Here is a 22,370-nt window from a genome sequence, read left to right on the forward strand (position 1 = left end):
GTCCCCAAGGTACGCACTGATGCCCAGTCACCACCCTGCCACCCACCACTGACCCAGGGCACACTCRGCCCCTGCATTGGGAGGTTTCATGTGGCTCCCTGATGGGGTGAGCACCAGTGCTGTAGGTGCTGCATGGGCAGGAGGAGYATCTGACCCCTGGGGAGGGGGCTGGGGACAGCAGGAACCGAGGCTGGGGACATCAGAGAACAGGGGGGATGGGAAAGGGGATGCAGTGGGATGTCACAGCCCTCCTGGAAGGTCCCTGCACTGTCACCCACTTCGCCAGGGCTGCGTGGCACAGCACTCACTTCACACTCACTGGCTACTGGAAAATAGAGCCCTTCTTTATTGAAAAATAAACCTTCTCTGTACAAATAAATAACAACTCAGGTGCCTCTGGGGAAGATAGGGTGAGGGTGGGGGTCCCAGTGGAGAGGAGGACTGTGATTCCTGGCTGAGATGCTTCAGGTACCCACCAGGGCCCCACTGCCCTGGGGGAAGTAAGGAARTGCTGGTGGGAAGAGAGACTGAGGTACAACTGGGGACAAAAGGGTGGAAGAGCCTGAGACAGGGAGTGGAATGTGTTTGAAGGACACCAGAGACACCTGCCCCAATGCCCTCTCCCCAYGCTGGCACGGTGCCCCAGGGGCATCATCAGGTTTTCAGCGCTTCGAGTGCCAGAGCGACGAGGCCAGGCATGCTGCGGGCCAGYGAGTCACTCTCCAGCCCCACGAGGCCGGTGAAGGCTGTGGGGCGGCCCCCAACAGTGGCCCGAACCTGCGCCCGGTACAGCCCCTTGGTGTTTTTGGAGCCCAAGTCCACCAGGATCTGCAGGGAGATGACAGCTCTGTGAGTCCCAGGGGAGSCAGGGGCGGGCTGGGGGATGGCACAGCCAGGGTGTGTGGCTTGGGGTGGCTGGACAGGGCACTCACCTCCTGGAAGGTCATGGCCAGGTCGGTCTCGGGCACTCGCAGCACCCAGGCATAGAGCTCCCGCACCGCGCCCACCCGCACYGCAGACTCGTTGAGGCCAGGGCAGGCTGCAACCATGGGGATGGGCAGGAGAGACATGCAGGGGACATCAGGGGTCAGTTGTGGGGGCACCATGCTGCTGCCCACCCCAGGGAGGAGCACCCTTGCTCCGGGGACACGAGGGGAGCATGGGCAGAGCGGGGAAAACAGCCAAAGAGTGTCCCATCAAATGGGACAGCTTTGGGACAAGAGTGCAAGGCTGGGCTTGTCACTGTCCCCACGGTGATAAATGCAACTCCATCGGGTCTGTGGGAGCTTACCTCTGCCCACACCTGACTCCTCCTCCTCCTCCTCCACCCTGGGCAGCTCCGTGGGCACCAGYTCACGTTTCTCCCTTGGTGCAGGCCCTGCCACCAAGAGAGGTGTGAAACCCCGGCAAGCACAGAGCTGTCCGGCAGATGGACACCCCACTGCCCCATTGCCCCCAGCCCCTCCAGGCTCATGGGGCTTACGSCTTGGCACAGGGGTCCCTGCCAGCTCTCCAGGTGCCCATTGTGGCTCCAGAGTGGTGCCAAGGTCGAACTCTGCCCGCAGCTGGGTGAGGAAGGCTCGTCCCTGTCCCACCATCTCCTCCACCGCATCCTCACCCTGCAGAAGGGAAGAAAGGGACAGGATGGGTGATAGGRCACCCACAGGGCACCCACAGGGCACCCAGGTGCATGGTGGCAGAGTGCAGGGCATGGATGGGGTGGTGTCAGACAGGGCCCTGGTGACAAGCAACTGCTTTGTGGATGTGTGGGGTCAGATCCTAAGCTATGGGGTCAGACCCCTGGCTGGTTCTGCACTGGTTGGACTGGGAGCACTGGTTTYAGCTGGGGAGGGTGAGGTGGCAAAGTGAGAGATGCCACTGATGTGGCTGCTCAGAGGACAAGGGACCCAAGGGATGTCAGGAGGGGACACCAGGGTTGCTGCTCAGAGGACAAGGGACCCAAGGGATGTCAGGAGGGGACACCAGGGAACTGAAGGGGTTTGGTCCCTGGTGCACAGTCGCAAGAGGAACAGGGGATCCCCCAGCCTGTCCCTCCCCACGTACCTGCAGGAAGAGCTGTGTCTCCCCAGGGAGCTGCTCCCGGTCTGGTGTTGGCACCAGGTGGCTGCCCCCTGCCATGGTGTTCAGAGCCTGCACCCAGTCCTGCAGCCGGGGTCCCACTGCCCCAAAGAGCTCTGCAAAGGGAGGCAGCCGCCTGCTGCCCCAGCTGGAAGCACAATGGGGCGAGCTCAGATGGGGTAGGCAGTGCCACCCTCTGCACCCCACAAGGGCACACTGGGGGTGCCCTGGTGGCAGCAGGAACAGGACCCCAGTGCTTCAGGCTGTCCCCAAAAGGCATCTCAGGGCCCACCAGCATTTCAGTTGGAACTGAGAAGGTAGTTGGAACTACCTTCCCAACCCCTTTAGCCCCTCGTTCCATAGCCCTTCACACCTCACCTGCTGGGGRGTCTCTGGGGTCCCTCTGCTGTGGGGCTGGAGTCGCTCCCTGCCACAGCCAGGCCTGTGGGGACAAGAATAGGACAAGAGAGGCAAGGGTTAGAGGAGCCTCATTGGGATGCCAGGGCAGCCTGCTGATGCTCTGACCACCAGCATAGGGAAGGCTGGTGGGACCCCAAAGGGGGCATGGGGCGGCCCAGCCTGGGAGAGCACCTGGGGCATCCCTGCGGACACGGGGAGGGAAGAAGTGCCCATAGATCTTGCCCAGGAGCTGGGGCAGAGTGCGGGCGAGGAAGGAGAAATCAAACTGGTTTCGGATGAAGTCCCCAGCCCGGCGCAGGAGATCCACCAAGGTCTGGGCATAGGAGTGCAGCTCTGTGGGCACAGAGGGAGAGATGTGGCCCTGGTCCCCCCCCACAGCCTGGCCCTGGCATGACCCCCAGCTCACCACATCGTCTCATCCTGGCGTGGCAGGTCTCCTCGGCCAGGCGGGCACAGGTGGCCCGGCCCTGGGGTGCCCGGCAGGACCCGGCGTAGAAGGCACAGAGACGGGCACGCTCTGGGGACTGCTGCTCGGGGGGCAGCTGCGCCAGGGCCAGCAGGTCGAAGCAGCTCGGCTCTCGTCTGCCAGGGGCAGCTGCGAGGGAACCRGCGCTGCCATGAGTGCTGAAAGCACCCTGGGCATCTCCATCCCCCCACATGGTGCAGCCAGTGGCACTCACGGTCCATCTGGAGACTCAGCCAGTCCGTGAAGGCAGTGACACGGGTGTAGACTCCTGGTTTGCCCCGCTCACCGCAGCCATCACCCCATGAGGTGATACCGTAGAGGACAAAGTGGTGTGAAGTAGGGTCCTGGCACGCCAGCGGGCCCCCTGAGTCGCCCTGCAAGGGAAATGTGCAAATGATGGGCTGTGGTACGTGCCCAGTACTGTGTGCCACAGGGGATTTTTCCACAGGGAAGCGGGGTGCTGACACACCCTCAGGCTTGGTGTTACCTGGCAGGAGTCAATGCCTCCAGACAAATACCCAGCACAGAACATGGCACTGGTGAGCAGGTCCTTGCCCAGGGCACCCCGGCACGTCTCCTGGCTGAGCAGGGGCACCTGTGCCTCCATCACCACGTCGGCTGCTGGTCCCTCTGCCAGGAAAGGCACCCGTTACAGGGTCCCTTGTGCCCGGCAATCTCCCTCTGTCTTGTCCCCCCTGTCCTACCTCAGTGCACTGGGACTGGGCTGGGAACACCCCAGGGTGTCTCTTACCTTCGTAGAGGGAGCCCCAGCCCGCGATGTAGCAGGGGGTGCCGGGRCTGGGCTCCGCGGGGCCGCTGGGAAGGCACACGGGGCTGACGGTGGGTGACGGGGCCAGCGGCACGGCCAGCTCCAGCAGCGCCAGGTCCCCGTGAAACGTCTTGGGGTTGAACTGGAAGGAGATGTGGGGGTATCAGTGGGGGCCCCTGGGGCATGCTTAGGGAGATGAGGCCGGTGCCCACCTCCACCGACCTTAGGGTGAGGCAGGATGCGCCGCACGGGCACCGYCCGCTTGCCCGCTCCCGGCTTGCCCAGCTCGTGGTCGCCCACCACCACTGTCCACGCCAGCTCGTTCCGGTTCCTGGCGGGGTGGGGGGCACCGGTTACGGGGGTGATGGGGCGCCGCCCCGTGCCCCCTCTGCAGGGACATCGTCCCCGCGGTGCCCGCACCGTACCCGCCAAAGCAGTGCGCCGCGGTGAGCACCCAGGAGCGCCCCACCAGCACCCCTCCGCACATGAGCTCCCCGTGCAGCCGCACCGACACCAGCCAGGGCCAGGCGCCCCGCGGGGCCACGCTGCCGCCCATGATCCGCCCTCGGGGGGCCGTGCCGTTGGTTTGTGGGCCCCCGCGGCGCCCGCAGCTCCCTGGGGGACAAAGTCGGGGTGAGAGGGGTGTCCCGCTGCCCAGGTGGGCACGGGTGGCCGGGGATGGCCGTGGCAGGTGGAGGGGCTGGCGGGAGATGAGGCGCGTCGGGCGCGCTGTCAAGCCTCATCGTGCTCACGGAGGCGAGCGGGCGGAGGGCCGGGGGCACCCCGCAGCCCGGCAGCTGCCGACGCTAACCTCTGCCCSCCGGCCCAGCAGGCAGCCGGGGGCCGGGGGCGTCCGCCGGCATTGGGGGGGTTTGGGGGGTGGCGTGGGCATGGCGGGGCCGCCCCGGCTCACCTGGTGTTGTCGCCTCTGCTGCTGCGTCAGGATCCGGGTCTGCGGCCACCGTCTCTGCAGGGACAGGCTGTCATGGCATGTGGGAACACTCCCCCCCATGTCATCACCACAGCCCTTCTGTCCTCAATTCCCCGAGTTCCTTTCAGTGCCCACACACACCCATGAACCAGAACAAACACCCCTGTACCACCCCAGGGAGTGCTTGTCCACCCCGAGTGACTCAGTGTCCCCAAACTCCCCTTGACCACTTCTCCCACCCCACACTGTCCATCGACCCTCAATGTCATCCCAGCCCAATTTGCTCATCTCTCCAAATGCCTCCATCCCCCACAATCTCCAATTCTCTTCCCAGATTCCTTCGTCTCTCCCAACCTTCCATCCCACCAGAGATCCCCCATCACCATCTCCCCACTCCATCACAGCACCCTGTCACCCCCACACCCCATATCCCTTCCAAGCATCCCCTGGGGATACCCCATTTGTTATTGTAGGGTCTCCCATCTCTGGGAGGAGCCTGGGGGGTGCAGGTGCCCACTCACGGCACTCCTGGAGGCGGTGGCGGCAGAGCTGGGCGCTGAGCGGGGTGCAGGCGTGCAGGGCCCCCTCAGGTGGGCACAGGTGCTGGTAGGGGGCACAGGCYTGGCTCAGTGCCCAGTTGCGCTGGGGCAGCTCGGGCAGTGCCTGGGCATCCAGCAGGGCCTGGCAGCTGGGTGGCATGGTGGGGGGCACGGCTGGTGCTGCAAGGACAACAGGGCTGTGGGCATCACCCTGTCCTCCCTGTGCTCCCCTGCCCACGCCAGCCCAGACTCTGCTTTGGGGTGGCTGGGAAGGGAGCATGATTTGGTAGGGTCTTCTGRGTACTGGGGTATGGTTTTGGGGTGAATATCTTGAAAGTTCATAAGGGATCAGGTGATGATTTGGATAGGGCTCCAGGTGATTGAGTAAAAGCTATATAAGATGGGAACTGCTTGGGCAGGGTCTCTAGCAGTTAGGAATGTTTTTCAGGAGTCTGGCATTGTTTTGGTAAAAGCCTGTAGGTTAGGCCTGCAGGGAAAAAGTATGGTTTGGGTAGGATCTTGGGGTATCATTTTGATAGGATTTCTAGGGGATGAGATGGTGCTTTTGTAGGCACCCAAATAAATACCCTGGACACTGGGTAGAGTCTCCARGCATGGAGGTTTTGGTAGGGTATTCTGGGCATGGAATGGTGTTTGGGTAGGACCCCTGGGCTGTGTTTGGCTGGGGATCCTGGGCTCTGTTTGGGTAGGATCTCCTGGGGACAGGGCAGTGGGGRTAACGGGGTCATGACTCACGTGGGCAGCGGTCAGTGATGTTGGCGCAGGGTGGGAAGAGGCAGGGGGCACAGAGCCCGCAGGCGCCCCGCTGCCGCTGCTGCTCGGACAGYGCCCGCTCCAGTGCCAGCAACGCGCTCCTCAGGGCCGCCTCCAGCACCAGGGTCCCCCGGCTCGACAGTGCTGATGGATACACACAGGGTGCTCAGAACCCCGGAGCCCCCACCACTGCCCCCCACCACAGCCATGGGGTGCCCCCAGCCCGCCTGGTGCCTCTGCCATGGTGTCTCCATGGTGGTGTCAGGCTGGGCATGGCCCATCTCCCATTGGCATTGCCTAGAGTGATGGCCACAAGTGTGACCTCCCTGCTGGGGCTGGCATATGGGCACCTGGGTGTTTGCCCAGGTTTCTGTGTGCCCATGGAGACAGGGTGTGACCCTGGGCAGGTGTGCCCATGTGTGTACCTCTGTGGTGAGTGCACACTTGCGCATGCCAGGGTCCCTGTGCCCTTGTCCTTGTGCGTGTCCCCGCATGTGCCCATGTATGCACAGTCCTGTGCCTGCCCTATGAGTCTGTCTCCCTATGTGCCCCTACCTGTGACCACCTGTACCCAGCACAGCCACCTTCCTGCTGGCCATGTCCTGGCAGAGTACCCCTGGGACTGGCACAGGGTAAGAGAGAGTGCTGGCAGCTGCAGGTCATGAACCACAGTGCTMCCTGCATCCCCTGTGTCCCATACTGCCAATGGCAGCACTTGACACCCAGTCCAGGTGGCATGGGCATACCCCGGGTTCAGGGGGCTTTGCCAGGGCCCTGGCCATCCTGCTTGTGCTGCCTCCCCACCTGAGAGTGAACCCAGGGTGTTCCATCTCCTTCAGCCACCCTGCCTGCAGCCAAACTCTCCCGCAAAGGTGCCCCCATCCCTGTGCCCCACTGACCTTGCAGGATGCTGGACGGCATGGGGTACAGCCCCTGGCCCAGGGGGGCCCCTCCCACCAGCTGCAGCAGCGGCAGCAAAAGCACGGGGGGCACCAGGCGGACCCCGAGGAGAGCGCCCCGTGTCCTCTTCCCTCCTCGCTCCATCCCCGGGCGGGCAAAGGGGGGCAGGCGGGGGGAGCCCCCGAAATGCCCGCGGCAGGCAAGGAGGGATGGATATATACGGTGCCCCCCGGGCGGTGGGAGGAGAGAGGGGCCGGGGGAGCACAAACAGGCGAGTTCATTAATGTCGCGCCAAGATGCCAGCTCGGGGCGGGGGGCGCGGGGGGGGGCGCAGCCGGGGCCTCAATGCCGCCTTTGTTCGACGGGGCCTCCGGGCGGGCAGCATCAGACGGGCGCTGCGCTCCGGCGCTGCCCGCGGCCCTTGATCATTTTCACGCCAAGCCCCGGCCGCGCCACCCTCCCTCCTGCGGRCCCCGGGCGGGTGGGAACGCACCGGCGGCTGCGGGCGCGGGGGGCCCGGGCTGGGCGTGGGAGCCCCGCCGGCGGTTTCAAAGGCGGGCAGCGGGCCGGGAGCGGCCGGGCGGGYGAGGCGGGGGAAGGGGAGGGTGTCCGGGGCGGGGGGGTCCCCGCTCTCTGTGCCATCACAGCTGCAAGGGCGCTGCACCCTGTGCACCGGCTGCCCCCGGAGATCCCCCTGCGGTACCTCTCGCTCCAATGCCCCGTGTCCAGCCTGGGGTGCAGAAGGGAGGACGTGCCCCGGGGAGGGGCAGGTGGGAGCTGTTGACCGACTGTCCTTGTTTGTTCTTCTCTTCAACAGCGGGCCCGGGTTGGGTGCAGCTTTGGGATGGGACAGGCACACTCACCAGTCCAGCTGGACAGTGTGCTCCGTGCTGGCCGCTCGGCTGGTTATTGGCACTACATTTTAGGGTACTACCATGCTGCTCCTTTTGTCACACTCCTGCGCCCATGGGCCCAGCCTCAGCTCCTTTGGGTGAAACAGTATAGCTGCATCTCCATCACCTGCCTCTTCGGAGTGCAGCAAATGCCCGTGTTCCCACCTCTGTCCCTGTAAAAGGGACTGTTTCTGGGTCCYATGTCCATTTGTGGGGTGCCCATCGTTGTTAGGTGGAAGAGATGGGTRCCCATGTCCAGACCTCTGTCCTTACTGGGGGCAGGGGTGCCCGTGTGCCCATGTCCACTGGGGAGCAAGGGGTGCCCATGCTCAAATCTTTGTACTCCGCAGGGGGTACCCACACCCCGCTCTCTGTCCCTGTTGAGTGTAGGAGGTACCCGTGTCCCCATCCCCATTTCGAGTCCGGGGGATGCTCGTCCCCATTAGGGGCAGGAGCGGCTCCGTGCCCGCGCTCCCCCCGTTCTCCCGGCCGCGATGGTGCCAGCGGGGCGCGGACAATGCCGCTTCAGTGGCACATCAAAGGCACGGGCTGCCCGCGSCTGGCACGGCGACAGGCCCGCCGCAGATGAAAGCCCCGGCCCCGCGGGCTCCCACCTCGGCCGCGGGGGCACGCTGTGCCTCCGCCCCACGGGGGACGGTGGGGACGAGTGGGGGTACACAGCACCACGGCACACGGTGAAGCGGTCCCGTGCCTTGCCCTGGTGTCCCCGCATGGATCCCCCCACCCGKGACATGTGGGGGTCCAACTCTGCTGACCGCAACCGGCGTCCACTCGGGTACTTGAGGCCGGAGTGGYGTTCGCCCCCGGCCGCACCGTGCCCCCCGCTCCCGGCCCCGGTGCCGGTGCCAACCCCATTAACCTAATTGGCGAGGCGCTCGGCCGCCCCGGGCGGCGGCGGCAGTGGGACCCCGGGGTCCGGGCAGATCCCAGCCCCGGCGGTGGGCAGGGGGGGTCGGTGCCCCCGGGGYCCCGATTGTCCGGTAATTGGCGCGGGCAGCCGAGCCCGGCCGGCAGCGCCGCGGGGCGGGGGAGCGGGCACCGGCGGGGGCTGCACGGGGGTTCCCGGGGGTGCCCGGGGCGCGGGCATGCCAGGGTCGGTGTCAGGGTGTTGGCGGCTGGGGGGTCGGGGACAGGGGGCGTGTGGCCATGCAGGGACGGGTTTTGGGGTGCGCGGTGAAGTGGGGCGAGTTCGGAGAACTCGAGTGAGGGGACCCCGGAAGGGCCGAGGGTTGGGGGTGTGGGGTGATCCGGGCTGGGGTGGAGTCACTGTGGGGGTGTTGGGGTGGGGCTTGTGACGGTGACGGAGGGGATCACTATGGGGGAGCATTTTGGGACTGGGGCCATGACAAAGGCGGGGGGGACTATGGGCGGGGCCAATAAAGGGGCGGGGGCAGGCGGCAGTGGTGGGGCGGGGCCTCGATGGGGGACCCACACGGGGCGGGGCCTATCGATGGGGCGGGGCCTACCGATGGGGCGGGGCCTGTGAGGGGGCGCGGTCAGGGGGCGGGGCCTGCCCCGATGGCCGTGGGTGGGGCCGTGGGTGAGGCGGGGCCCGGCGGGTCGGGACCGGGTCGGCGGGCGGGGCCGGGACCGGCACCGGGACCGGGCGCTTTTCGGGGCCGGTGGGGCCCGAGCCGGGCCGGGCCATGGCGAGCTCGGAGCGCAGCGCGCTGCTCACGTACCGCCTGTGCGGCGCCTCGGCCGAGGAGGAGCGGGGCCGGGAGCGCGGCCGGGCCGCCGCCGCCCCCCGCAAGCTGCCCACATTCCTGGGCGTTGTGGTGCCCACGCTGCTCTCCATGTTCAGCGTCGTCCTCTTCCTGCGCCTCGGTGAGTGCCGCCGCCCCCGGGGCGCTCCCCGCTCCCGGCCGCGGCCCGGGGGCCCCCGAGAGTCACCAGCCCTGCCTGGTACCCCCAGCCCGGCCCCCGCCTCATCCCGGGGCCCCCGCCTCATCCCGGGGCCCCCGCCTCTGGAGCCCCGAGATCCCCAGTGTGGGTCGCCAGTGCCCTCCCGGTGCCCTCTCCCGAGCCTCCCTCTCTGCTGCAGTCGCAGTGCTTCCCTCCGGTGCTTACCCAGTGCCCACAGTCTGGGCCCCCGTGCCCTGCCCGTGCCTGCTGTTTCCCCCTGGCCTGGGGTCTCAGTGCTGTGTGTCCCCACCTGACCCCACTAGGCTGGGGGCTCGGGCCTCGGAACCCAGGGACAGGAACCTGCAGGACGGGAGCCCAGCTGAGACCTTCAGGATCCCATAAGGGACCCTTGTTTAAAAACCCTGGTGTCTCAGGGGTAGGAATCCTGTGGCTTCCCAGTGCCTTCCCTAGCTGGGATTCTAGTGCCCTCATGTCCACCTGTCCCCCAGTGCTGGCACCCCACTGGTTCCCAGATATGCTCCAGTGCCAGGCTCCACCACCCCAGTTCTCTCCCGCATCCCACGCGGTGTCCCAAGGGCAGAACCCTGGTGTCCCCCAGCAGACACTCAGCTGCTCCTCTCTGTGTGTGCAAAGGRCACACGTTATTTCCCAGTCTGCCCCCAGTCCGGGTTATGAATCTGTTACTGTGACCCCTGGGAGAAGTAGGGGGACAGGATAGGCACGGACTGGGGCAGCTGGCAGCCTTCTGGGGGRCTCTGAAGGGGGTAAGTGCCCCAGCATGGCCCGGGGCAGGCAGGGGCGGGCAATGTTTGCCCTGGTCCGGGAACGGGAAAAGCTTTTCCTCTTTCACTTTCCGCCCACGGAAAGCCCAGGGCGGGCTTTGGCTGCATGCCCGGGGGCCCCGCTGGGCCATGGGGAGAGCTTTGAGACCCTTGCCCTGCCTGGGGGACCCCCCAAGATGGGGGCACGGCGCTCCCCTGACATCACTCACCCCCTTCCCGCTCTCCTACTTGGGGTCCTCATACCGGCTCTGAGCCCTGCAACCCCACAGCGGGTACCGAGGTCCCCCTGCCTGACCTAGCCCACCCCGCCTGGGGGTGTGATATCCCGGGGGCCGCGGGGCTGGAGGGGAAGTATGGGCTGGAGGGGAAGAAAAGCGGCCAGAAGGAGGAACTTTCCCACTGGGGGGGGGCAAAGGCTTTCCCTGTCAGTTCCCAGCTTTTCCCACACCTCACGCACTTCACAGATCTCCAGRGTGAGCAGCCCCTCCTACTTATCCCCACAGTGCTTTTGGGGCACCCTTTTATTTCCTCCAACAGCTCTGCCTACCCTTGTGTTTGGCACTCAAGTACCCTCTGGCTCTCTGAGGATCACAGTGGTGCCCCCAAACCCAGCCTGGCGCCCCAAGGGCTCCTTGCGGTCCGGTGCCCTGGTCACCCYCCCTTGCCTCCCCCGCGGGCACTTCCGCGGCCTGGCTTGTGGCTGAGATAGGGCATCGCCCACAGACAGCCTCGGGCATCCCCTTCCTGCCCGCAGTGTCAGCAGCCGGGATTGCTCCCTGCCAGGGCGGGGGGAGTTCTKGGTCCCCTCTCACCGGAAATACCCACCCATCCACCAGGGAGGGTGCCCGGGCTGGCAGGGACACCCGGACTGCTTCTKCTTCCTGCTGTGTCGTAGGCAAGTGGGACAGCAACGGGATCCCTGTGGGGAGCTCCTGACTCCCCATACTAACAAGGATGGCAGCAGGGCATGGGAATCCCGGCAGCAGAGTCCCTTCCCTGTTGGTTTGTTTTTTGGGCACACCTGGGCCAGGCACAGGAGGAGGATGGAGATACCCTGAGGAGGGGACACTGAGGTGGGCTAACCCTGGAAGGGAAGGTGCTGGCAGTCCCTGGGGGGASCTGTGGGCACAGGGATGGGAGTGGGATGAGGTCTGTGTGGTGGCAATGCCCAGGGATTCTGTCCTTCGTGGTCCATGTYCAGCTAATGGGCATACTGCCCTCTCCCATCCTCGGCAGGGTTCGTGGTGGGTCATGCTGGGTTGTACCAGGCCCTGGCCATGTTTGCAGTGGCGTATTTCATCATTGGCATGACGGTGCTGTCTGTGTGTGCCATTGCCACCAAYGGGGCACTGGATGCTGGAGGAGCCTACTGTATCCTTTGCTGTGGGTGCTGCTGGGCCAGGGACAAAGTTGGGTGACTACCCGCTGGTCTTGGGGTGTCGTGCTGAGGCTGAGACCCCCTTTTCCTGGGAGAGAGGGGTGGGGGCATCTGGTGGTGTTTTGGGCTGCTGACTTCTTCCCTTGACTCAAGCAAGATATGATCAGCCGTGCCCTGGGCCCAGAGTTCGGGGGCAGCATTGGGATCATGTTTTTCCTGGCCAATGTGTGTGGCAGTGCCCTCTACGTGCTGGGGCTGGTGGAGGCGGTGGTGGACAGCTTTGGGATCCCGCCTGGTGAGTACCYCACTGTGTGGTGGCCCTGGGCAGCAGGTGTCCCCTAGCCCGGTACCACAGCAGGCACACCAAGCACCATGCCCGGCATAGCCAGCATGGCTCACCCAGCTCTCTGGCCAGCGAGCTGGTGCCCATCATGTCTGACACAATGCTGGTAGCTCTCAGCTCGCAGTGGTGCCCCCTCCCAGCCCTGCTGATCCTGACTTGTCTCTGTCCAGGCCAAAAAGTGGGCACTGGTGTCCACGTCCTGCCCCAGAGCTACTGGTACGAGCTGCTCTACGGCACTGTGCTGCTGGCGCTCTGCCTCCTCGTGTGCCTCGTGGGTGCCTCCATCTATGCCAAGGCCACCTTCCTCATCTTCCTCATCGTCGCGGCCGTCCTGGGCACCATYCTCGTCAGCTTCTTTGCCACGCGGCCCCTGAGGGTGCCCATCCGCCTGCCCCACTCCCCCAATGGCTCYGAGACTGATAACGGCTCCTTCACCGGCTTCTCCCTCGACACCCTGCGAGACAACCTGGGCGGTGAGGAGAAGCTCCCCCACCYTGCCCCCTGTGCCCATTAGCATTGCCATGTCAGATGGGGCTCACTGGAGGGTGGGGCAGCTTGTGGGCACAAAGAAGGTGCTGTGGGATGGTTTCTCCTGTGGTTTGTGTGTGGGGACATGGAGGAGAGGGCCTGTGCTACCCTGGACAGCTGTCACAGTCCCTGCCCGTGTGTCCTGCAGGTGGCTATGCAGTGGACTACACTACTGGGCAGATGATGAGCTTCAGCTCTGTCTTCGCAGTGATGTTCAAYGGCTGCACTGGCATCATGGCAGGCTCCAACATGTCCGGTATGGGCAGGAGGTGCCTGGCAGGGTGGCACTGGGAACAGCAGCTGAGGCTGGGRATACCAGGGATGTCCTGTGYCTGTGGGCACTAATGCTGCCTGCCYCTGCCCACAGGGGACCTGAAGCGCCCAAGCTACTCCATCCCACGGGGCACCATCTCTGCTGTGCTCTTCACCTACCTCGTCTACAACCTGCTGGCTTTCCTCATGTGTGCCACATGCAACAGGTACAGCCACCTGTCCCCATGCCAGGGTGTGCCTGGTGCTAGAGCATGCTGCTGTGGGCTGAGACTGTTACCAGTGTGTCTGTGTCCCTCTCCAGGATCCTGCTGCAGAAGGACTACGGCTTCTTACGTGACATCAGTATCTTCCCACCGCTGGTCACTGTGGGCATCTACGCTGCCACCCTCTCTGCAGCCATGAGCAATCTCATTGGGGCATCCCGCATCCTGTATGCCCTGGCCCGGGATGATCTCTTYGGTGAGTGCCCAGAGTGCACTGGCACTTGGAGCCCACTCAGCAGGTTGTCCCTCCTGGGACCAGCCCTGGCACCAAGGAACTCCTTTCTCAGTGTGAGGGTGATGGTTCATGGGTTGCTGTGTGGCCATCTGGGTCACCTGCATTCCCTGGAATTTGCCCCCGCCCCAGCACCCAGGGTGGGGACGGGACTCCTGGCTGGTGGCCAGACYTGTGGGTGCCTGCTGGGTGTCCCAGCCCAACTTCTCCACTCTGCCTTGCAGGCCGGGCACTGGCGCTGGCCAAGAAGACATCTGCCAGTGGGAACCCAGTGATGGCGGTGATCCTGTCCTGGCTGGTGGTGCAGGTGAGTTTGTCAGTGATGCTCCTTTCCTGGCCTGGCTGGGTGAAGGTGTGTTGGCACCTGGGCTGGGCACTCTAGAACCTGGCACCTCCTGCTGCCCCTGGCGATTCCACCCCCAGGCCCTCTCCCCTGCCTCCTCCTGTTGCTGTTGTGCCCTTCCCTTCCCGAGGTGGGAGGTATCCCATAAATTGAGGATAAATCACGAAAGGGGACAGGTAATTCCTGTCTGTACCCTACCCATCATGCCCTTGGAATACACCCCAAGTGRGCAGGGATGGCTTGGGCACATCCCAGAGGTCCCATCCTAGGGTATGCATTCACTCTGTGCATTCTGCAGGTTGTACTCTTTTCTGGGAAGCTCAACACCATCGCAGGTGTCGTGACCACCTTCTTCCTCCTGGTTTATGCCACTGTCAACCTGGCCTGTCTGGCACTAGAATGGGCATCAGCCCCCAACTTCAGGTACTCACTGGCACAGGGGAGAGAGGCTGTGCTGACGTGCTTGGCAGGCACTCATCTCTCCATTCTTCTCTCTGTGATTCCCCTGCCATCTCTGCGCCTGGGGTAATGATGAGATGGTGGGCAGACATGCTGAACACCCTCTCCTGGGCATTAGTGGGGCAGAGACAGTCTCACTTTGGGGAGGGAGAAATGGGCAGGTCCTGGAATGCCACTGGCTTGGCATGGTTCTTGTGTGCTGGCACCACTTTGCTGAGTGGGTACAGATAAATCCAGCACCACTGGGTACCACCCACCCCCTCCCCTTAGGCTTTCCAGAGGTAATTTATAGCCTGTGCCCGGCCGGCATCCCCCGGGCAGTTTGCCAAGCAGTGATGGAGCCCACTTTCCATTAGTGCTAATTAAACTAACAGAGAAGGGGGAGGAAGAAAGGGGGATCCTGGGTGGGAGGAGGAGAAAAGATCTTCTAGGAAGGAGTGTGTATGGCAGGCAGCCCCAGCCTGGGGCGGAGGGTGTGGGGTACTCTGGTGTGTGGCTGGGCTGATAGGGCTGCCCAAATCTGGGGTGTGGGGTCACAKCACAATGGGCGGGGCAAGCCTGATCTCCCTCCTGGGTGATGCCCACTGCCCTTGGTGCAGGATGATGTGACTCCACAGCAGGGAGTGTAGCCCAAGCAGGGCTGCGTGGCACTTCCTGGGAGTCTCCCAAAGGCCCCATTCCCAAGGGAGAGCTGTTGTCTGTGCTCAGGCTCCCATCCACCCTGCCCAGCTGCTCCCTTGACTGGGCACCCCCTGGACGGGGCAGGATCGGTGTCTGGGGGAGCCTGCTGGGGTGGGTAACAACAGGCCCCTCGCCCACCCCACATCTGGTGCCTCCCCACTGAGGTCTCCATCAAGCGCAGCAGAAAAGGATTTTAATTACCTTTCAGGAAAAACAGCAATTAGAGAAAATAACAGCTTCTCGCCTCCCCGCCTCCGCCTCCCTGCACCAGACTGAGTGGGCACCGTGGCTGCTGGTGCTGCCACACGCTGCCCGACACTATCTGGGTGTGCCAGAACAGTGCCAGCCCCATGGCCATCATTGCCCTGTGTCCCCAGGGCTGGCAGCAACAGGCTGCCCAGTGCCCTGGGAGGTGCCATCTCCTCTACATAGCTTCTCCTTCAGGCACATGGGGTGGCCTACATACCCTGGGCTGGCAAAGCAGGATCACTGGGGGTGGCTGGTGTGGCACAGCTGCCCTTGCTGTGTCCTTCTGCAGCCAGCACGGCCATCACATGATAGCAGGTGTCCCCTCCTCTCTTCTCCAGGCCCACTTTCCGCTACTTCACCTGGCACACGTGCCTGCTGGGCATCGCAGGCTGCTGCGTCATGATGTTCCTCATCAGCCCCGTGTCRGCCTCTGTGAGCCTGGGCTTCCTGCTCCTCCTGCTCCTTGCTCTCCACTACCTCTCACCCAGCAGCACCTGGGGCTACATCAGCCAGGCCCTCATCTTTCATCAGGTGAGCCCTGTTCTCCTGTTGTCCCCTCATGGAGCGGAAAGCTGGTGTCCCTGTGGCAGCTGAGCTCTGTCCTGGGCAGCACGTCCTTAGGACTGGCATCCCCAGGGGGTGGTTTGTTCAAGCAAGAAGGGTTCCTCAGTTGTTTTCCTCCCTCCTCCAGGTGCGGAAGTACTTGCTGATGCTGGATGTGCGGAAGGACCACGTCAAGTTCTGGCGCCCGCAGATGCTGCTGATGGTGCAGAACCCGCGAGGCAGCGCCCGCCTCATCGACTTTGTCAATGACCTCAAGAAGAGTGGCCTCTATGTCCTGGGCCACGTCGAGCTGCAGGACTTGGGTGAGGATCTGTGCTGACGGCCTCTACACCTTGCTGTGGTGCCAGAGGGCTCTCAGAATTCTTGGGTTGACACTCCTGCCCAGCTGCCAGCTAGGGAATGTCAGCATTTTGGGCACATGTGTGGCAGCTTGGGCTTGGCTGGTGTGGGGGACATCGGTGGCTTGTGTCAGTCCCATGCCTCCCATGCACACACACTGGTACGTGCATCTGCACAAGTGTCCATCCCTGCACGTGCACATGGGGCTCCTGCACATGTCAGTGCTGGCGTGCACACATGACACGTGCCACCCAGGTCAGTGCCTGGCACACCCCGCATGCCCGTGGACACACACTCAGCATGGCCTTGCCCACGTGTGTGCCTGTGTCCATCCTCACCTCATGCCTGCTGTGTGTCCAGGTGCCTCAGGTGTGTTTGCACCCTTCTGTGTGTTGGTTTGCACACGCATGCTCTCCATGGCACACGTCATGGATGATGCACAGGCTCTGTTCCCCCCTTCCCTGCTGTTGCTGTGGTGACTAATGGCCTGAAATTGGGGAGTGGGGATGGGGCTGCCTGGGTATTTTTTTATATATTTATGTATAATTTTGTATCTCTCTCTGTAAGCACCTGCATCCCCCTCTCKGTCTCATGGGTGCTGGGGTGGGCACAGGGGTTGGCACTGGTTGTGTAGTGGGGCTGGACACCAGGGTTAGCCTCAGTATGGGATATGTGTCCTGCTGATGCTGGTTTTGTCTGCTACCCAGACATGCTGCCCTCAGACCCGTTGCAGTCCCAGCAGGACTCATGGCTGAGCTTGGTGGACAAACTGAATGTCAAGGCCTTCGTCAGCCTCACCCTTGCGCCCTCAGTGCGGCACGGTGTCCGGCAGCTCCTCTTCACCTCTGGCCTTGGTAAGTGGTTCCTGGGCTGGACATGGATGAGGGTCCMTCCTGTTGTCCCTGTGGGCTGAGAAGTGCCAAGAGATTTGGAGGCACATGGGTGGACGATGCCAGAGCCAAGTTTGCTCTTGGAGCATTTGGGGTGAGCGGTGCTGTAGCCAAATTGAGGTTTGGAGGCATCACTGTTGGCAGCGTTGAGGGCCTTGAAGACACCTGGATCAAAGATGCCAGGGGGTTTGGAAACACTCGGTGTGGGCAGTCCCAAAGCCAAATTGGACAGGTATTGGATGKGCAATGCCAAAATAGAGTCAGGTCTTGGAGGCAGCTGGGTGTGTGATCCTGAGGGGTCTGAAATCGGCAGGGTGAGCAATGCCAAAGTCAAGCTGTGCCTTGTCAGTGCCGGGAGGGCTGGTGGAGTAGAGCCCTCTGCCTCTGCTCAGCTGGGCTGGTGCTGTCTCTCCGGCAGGYGGGATGCGCCCCAACACCCTGGTGCTGGGCTTCTACGACGACGAGGCCCCGCAGGATGGGCTAGCCCGGCACCCCGCCTTCACCAGCACCCGTGAGGAGGTGCCCCTGGGCTTCCCCCCGCTCCGAGCRCCCACCGCCCCCAAGCTGCTGTCGGCCCGGGAGTACGTGGGCATCGTGGCTGACGCCCTCAAGATGCTTCGCAACGTGCTGCTGGCCCGGCAGCTGGAGAGCCTGGACAAGGCCTGGGAGCTGCGGCGGGCCGCCAGCCCCCCGCCCACCATCCATGTCTGGCCYGTCAACCTGCTGCGGCCCGACAGCGCCCGCTACGCCGACACCTGCAGCCTGTTCCTGCTGCAGATGGCCTGTGTCCTCAACATGGCGCGGGCCTGGCGCCGSGCCCGCCTGCGCCTCTTCCTCTGTGTGGAGGCGGGCGCCATGCCCCATGCCCAGGAGGAGAAGCTGCGCCAGCTCCTCAAGGACCTGCGCATCCAGGCCCAGATCCAGCTGGTGCCCTGGGAYGCCATCACCCGCCTGCACTGGCAAACCTGCCGGGGACCCCCAGGAAGGCCAGCGGAGGAGGAGGAAGAGGAGGAAGGGGTGGTGAACTTCCCGACCAACACCACCCAAGTGTCGGATGAGTACGTGTGCGCCGCCAACAAACTGGTCCTGGAGCAGAGCCCCGCGCCGGCCGTGCGCTTCCTGTACCTGCCGCGGCCACCGGCTGACACCAGCCTCTACCCACTCTACCTGCACCAGCTGGAGCTGCTCACCCGCGGGCTGGGCCCCACCGTGCTGGTGCACGGGGTGAGTGCCGTCACCAGCACCCAGCTCTAGGTCACCTCYGGGTCCCCCTGGCTCCCTGCACAATCCTTTTGCCCAGTGCCTTTAGCAGCCTGAGCCTGAGGATGGCCCCGGTGTCCCCACCCTGGTGGGCAAAGAGGGTGCCCCACAGTGGGAGGTGGTTGCAGGGAGAGGGTTTGATTTTCGGGGATGTCTCCTGCAGAGGATTAAAGCTGCCCTGGCAGGATCTGGGCAGAGCTCTGGGGCCAGATGGGCAGCACGGTGCATTCACGGTGCCTTTTCTTTGGGGTAGGGCATAGCAGKGTCCTGGGGGGACCAAGCACTGGGTGCCCCAGTTGTCTGCTGGGAGCCCCTTAGTTGCACCCTGCAACCCCCTCTGTGCTTCCTCCCCTGCCGCAGCCCCCATCCTCTCCTCCGCCAGCTCCTCCGGGCACCCAGCCAGCAGCAGGGATTGATTAAAGGCAGCCTCGACCTTGGTGCCCCAGCTCCCCGCCATCCTCCTGCCTTTCATTAGGAAAAATTAAATGGGAAAGGGTGGGGGAGGGGAGCCCGGAGGCCTGGGCTCCCTGTGTGAGGCTGAGTGGGTGTGGGAAGCAGCTGGGTGCTTGCCCGAATGGCTGCAGGGTCTGGCACCCAGGTCTTGCTCAGCACCCCTCCAGTGCTGTTGGATGGGGGACCCCCAGATGCTTTAATCTCCAGTCCCCCCACCTCCAATAGTGCTGATCTCCTGGTCCTGGTAGGAAATGGGGAAATGATTTGTGGTGKTCCTTAGCCCACACACCTGGATCTCCTGACCTGTTTCCTGGGGCATTGTTGTTTCCCCACACCCATCATGACCTGCAGGGGGAAGCTGACCTTGTCCCCTGCCCTCCTTATTGATTAGAGGAGGGCAGGAAATTGCCTGGGTGCTGGACGATAAATCCAGTGGGTGCCTGGCGGGTGGGCAGCGTGCCCAGAGCTGCCTGATGGATTGCTTCCTATTAGCCCCGGCAGTGGGGGCTGGTCCTGGCCAGGCGGGGGTGACAAGTGTGGCGCTGCTGTCTGTGCCCACTCTCACCAAGCTTGGCACTGCCGGCTGCCAGCTCTGTTCAGGCAGAAGGCTGGAAAAACTTGGGTGGTTGGGTGCAGCTGCGGGCAACAAATGCTGAAGACCCACATTTTGCAGTGGATTGTGCCCTGGCAGGGAGGAGGGGGCTGGGGCTGGCTTTGCTCCCTGGCACAAGAGCTGGGTGCCCTGGGGTGGGCACCGCGCATCCCACGGGATTTATTTACAAACAGTCAGAAGCTGGCGCAGGACAGCCGGGCACCAGCAGGGCCTGGAGGCCTATAATGTTAATTATCACCACGTAATTAAAAGCCCATAAAAAGCCTCACACTTCATTAAATTAAAGCTTCCCCTCACTGTGCCCGTGGGCTCCAGCAGAGTTAACCTTGGCCATGCCAGCCACCAGCATCTCTACAGCTGGGGACCTGAGGCTGGGGGTGTATGGGACACCAGGCTTGGSACCCTGCAGCCCTCCACAGCATTGCAGGGGGGTTCAGCATGGCACCCCCCAACACCATTCATGTCACTCCTGTGCCTGGGCACAGCCAGGGCTKCTGTCCCAGAGATGCCCACACACAGACATGGCCATGTGTGCCCATGGCACTGCTGCAGACACGCTGTCACACGCACCGTGGCACGGGCAGGGGGCTGACATGGGCAGGGGGCTGACRTGGCACACACAGACCCCCAGGTGTGTACACGCAGCATCACAGCCCCTGCAAAGGCAGCACCGCACGCCGGCACCGCCGCTCCGGAGCCAGCTCTGGCACGCAACGCCCACGCGGCACACACCTACACAAACAGCATTTTTCCTTCTTCCACATCTAGAGGTGCRGATAAACAGACACACTCACACCCCTGCATCTCCTCCAGACTCCCACTCGTTGCTGTCTGTGCACGAAGGGGATGCGATGGGCTGGGCAGAGAGCGCCAATCTCTTCCTGCCCCTCTGTGCCTTGATTTCCCCAAGGACTGCTGTGCTGGGGCAAAGAGGTGAACTGGGGACCCCCTAACCCTCCTGCCAGCTGAGTTCTCTAGGTCAGGGGTGCTATGGTAAACTAGGAGAGTGTGTGTGTGTGTGTGTGTGTGTGTGTGTGTGTGTGTGTGTGTGTGTGTGTGTGTGCATGTGCATTGGGAGGGGGTGCTGTGCTGGGGCTGTGCATGGGCACAAGGGGTGTCTGTATGTGCACACACGGTGGGGGTGTTTGTATCCACCCCAGGTGTGACACAGGGCTCTGGGAAGGGGAAGCCAGGGGACCACACACCTCTGTGAACACGGGGTGTGCAAACTGGCACACACATCTGCCAGAACCCCAGGGCACCGCTGCCAAGCGGGACCGTGGGCAGGRGGCTGTGGGGGTGGGCGCCCATGCCCCGGCCCTGCGGGGGTGGGCAGCCAACAGGGCCTCGGCTATTTCTTGGAAATTTTGCAGCATTCATTTCAGTGCAAATAAAAGCTGTCATTGCCGGAGAAATGATACTGATCGGGGTCTGAAAAGACAGCAAATTACCCGCCTGAAAATGCACCGCTGGAAAAAAATGCATATTAAACACACAAAAAGGCACTTTGCCATCAGCCGCGCTTCCCCCGCCGCTCCAGAATAACCACACTTTACATAATTCTCCCTCTCCACCTCCGAATTAATTTCGCAGACAGAGGCAGAGGCAACCCTCTGACAATAGCTAAGGGGAGACGCGGCAGGGGGAGTGGGGCTGGGGGCTGCTGGGGGAATGCTTTACTCTAGGCTGGGGGCATGGCAGTAATGGGATGCCAGGTTTGGAATTGGGGAAAAAACCGAGGGGTTTGCAGGGGGACTGAAGGTTTTGGGTGAGTTGARGGTTGTGGGTAATGGGTGGATGTGCCCACCTGGGGGTTGGATYTCATACCACCCCTTGGGTGCTGGGGATGGGGCTTCTTGGGTGGGACTTGTGGGGTGATGCTTGCCCCAAACAGGCAAGTCTTGGGCCAAGTGTTTTCTATAAGGGACAACCTATCACTGGTGCCAACCTCCACCAGGCACTCGGGTGCAATCCAAAGGACACCACGAGGCCATGYTGCCCACCCAAATTAGCACCTAAGAAACCCCCTGGGCACTGCCCTGCTGGGTGTGAAGGCACCATGCCCAGCATCTCAGCACTGTCGAGGGAGAGCAGGGGGTGGATGGGGTTCTAGCGGTGATGGGGAGGGGCGTTCATTTGGCTGGGTGCTCGGCACCGAGGGGCTGACAGAGGTGAGGGCAGGCAGCAGAGGCTGGCACCGYGCTGCTTTGCATTTTCAATGACAGACCCATGCCGGGTGCTCGGGAGAGTGGAAAAATCTTATTTGTCACCTGCTGGCGATGCGCGGAGGCTCCCGCGCCGCGGCTAATCTTGGGGAAAATGAGGATGCTGGCGGGGTGGCCCACAGGATGAGCAGGGCGGAGCGGGGCTGGCGAGCTGGGTGCTTTTGGGGCCTGCTCAGGATCAGAGCGCTGGGCCATGGGGTGGTCACACCCCCCTGGTGATCCCTGGGTGTGTTGGCCCCGTGGCACAGACCGTGCTCTGGGGTGTGCATGGGCTGAGCAGTGCTTTTGGGCATCCAGAAGCGGGTGCCCTGTCCCCCAGACCRGTCTGCAAAGGGATAAACTCTTCCATCCCCCCTTCAGCAGCAGCTGCTTGCCTCACAGTACCAGCTCCACAGGTTGGCACTGCCTGCGCATCCTCTCAGGGCACTCCGTGGAGTTTTTGGGGGAATATCAGCACTGCCTGATGCCCCATGTCTGCACACAGGTGCCCGTCACACAGCTGCTGTACCCTGGCTTTTTGAGATGCCAACACCTGCGGGACGCTGCAGCGCTCTGCGGCCAACTCAGATTTATCCATTATTTTATATCCACACGCCTTTAATTTTTACAGCCCTGTTGGAGCAATACCCAGGGCTGTTAATAACGCCAGGCCCTCCCCTGCCCGCCATGTGCATCCATCATTCTCCAACCAAAGTGCCAAGTGTGTCTTGGGGCTGGGTAGATGCAGGCATGGGGAAACTGGTGCGTGGCACCCAGTCCCATGCCCCCATCCTCTTGCCGGCTCCCTCGTGAGTCTCTCCTTGTGCACGCCCGTGAAACAGCCTGACAGGGTGCCCT

General features: G+C 63.2%; 2 protein-coding genes across 2 annotated transcripts; one reads left to right on the forward strand and one right to left on the reverse strand.

Moving 5' to 3' along the window:
• Window positions 1-343: 343 nt before the first annotated feature.
• On the reverse strand, window positions 344-7,045 carry PRSS56 (serine protease 56). The gene is made up of 17 exons (XM_057367068.1): window positions 6,878-7,045; window positions 5,961-6,122; window positions 5,187-5,384; window positions 4,648-4,701; window positions 4,160-4,349; window positions 3,957-4,065; window positions 3,717-3,876; window positions 3,453-3,595; window positions 3,180-3,339; window positions 2,906-3,094; window positions 2,671-2,832; window positions 2,458-2,521; window positions 2,065-2,227; window positions 1,475-1,619; window positions 1,292-1,378; window positions 933-1,039; window positions 344-828 (listed from the first exon to the last, which is right to left on the reverse strand). Exons 1-17 carry the CDS (start codon window positions 7,020-7,022, stop codon window positions 655-657), a joined length of 2,412 nt encoding a protein of 803 aa, XP_057223051.1. The 5' UTR covers window positions 7,023-7,045; the 3' UTR covers window positions 344-654.
• Window positions 7,046-9,373: 2,328 nt separating this feature from the next.
• Window positions 9,374-20,796, forward strand: SLC12A9 (solute carrier family 12 member 9). The gene is made up of 13 exons (XM_057367161.1): window positions 9,374-9,619; window positions 11,677-11,811; window positions 11,976-12,113; window positions 12,332-12,634; window positions 12,838-12,945; window positions 13,057-13,168; window positions 13,264-13,421; window positions 13,682-13,764; window positions 14,099-14,223; window positions 15,528-15,720; window positions 15,881-16,055; window positions 16,800-16,946; window positions 17,401-20,796. The coding sequence occupies exons 1-13, from the start codon at window positions 9,439-9,441 to the stop codon at window positions 18,234-18,236; spliced, it is 2,694 nt and encodes an 897-aa protein (XP_057223144.1). The 5' UTR covers window positions 9,374-9,438; the 3' UTR covers window positions 18,237-20,796.
• The last annotated feature ends 1,574 nt before the right edge of the window (window positions 20,797-22,370 follow it).

The sequence above is a fragment of the Malurus melanocephalus genome, unplaced genomic scaffold (genome assembly GCF_030028575.1).
Source record: "Malurus melanocephalus ecotype Western Australia unplaced genomic scaffold, MMel_1.1 scaffold_75, whole genome shotgun sequence".
Classification (NCBI taxonomy): Eukaryota; Metazoa; Chordata; class Aves; order Passeriformes; family Maluridae; genus Malurus; species Malurus melanocephalus.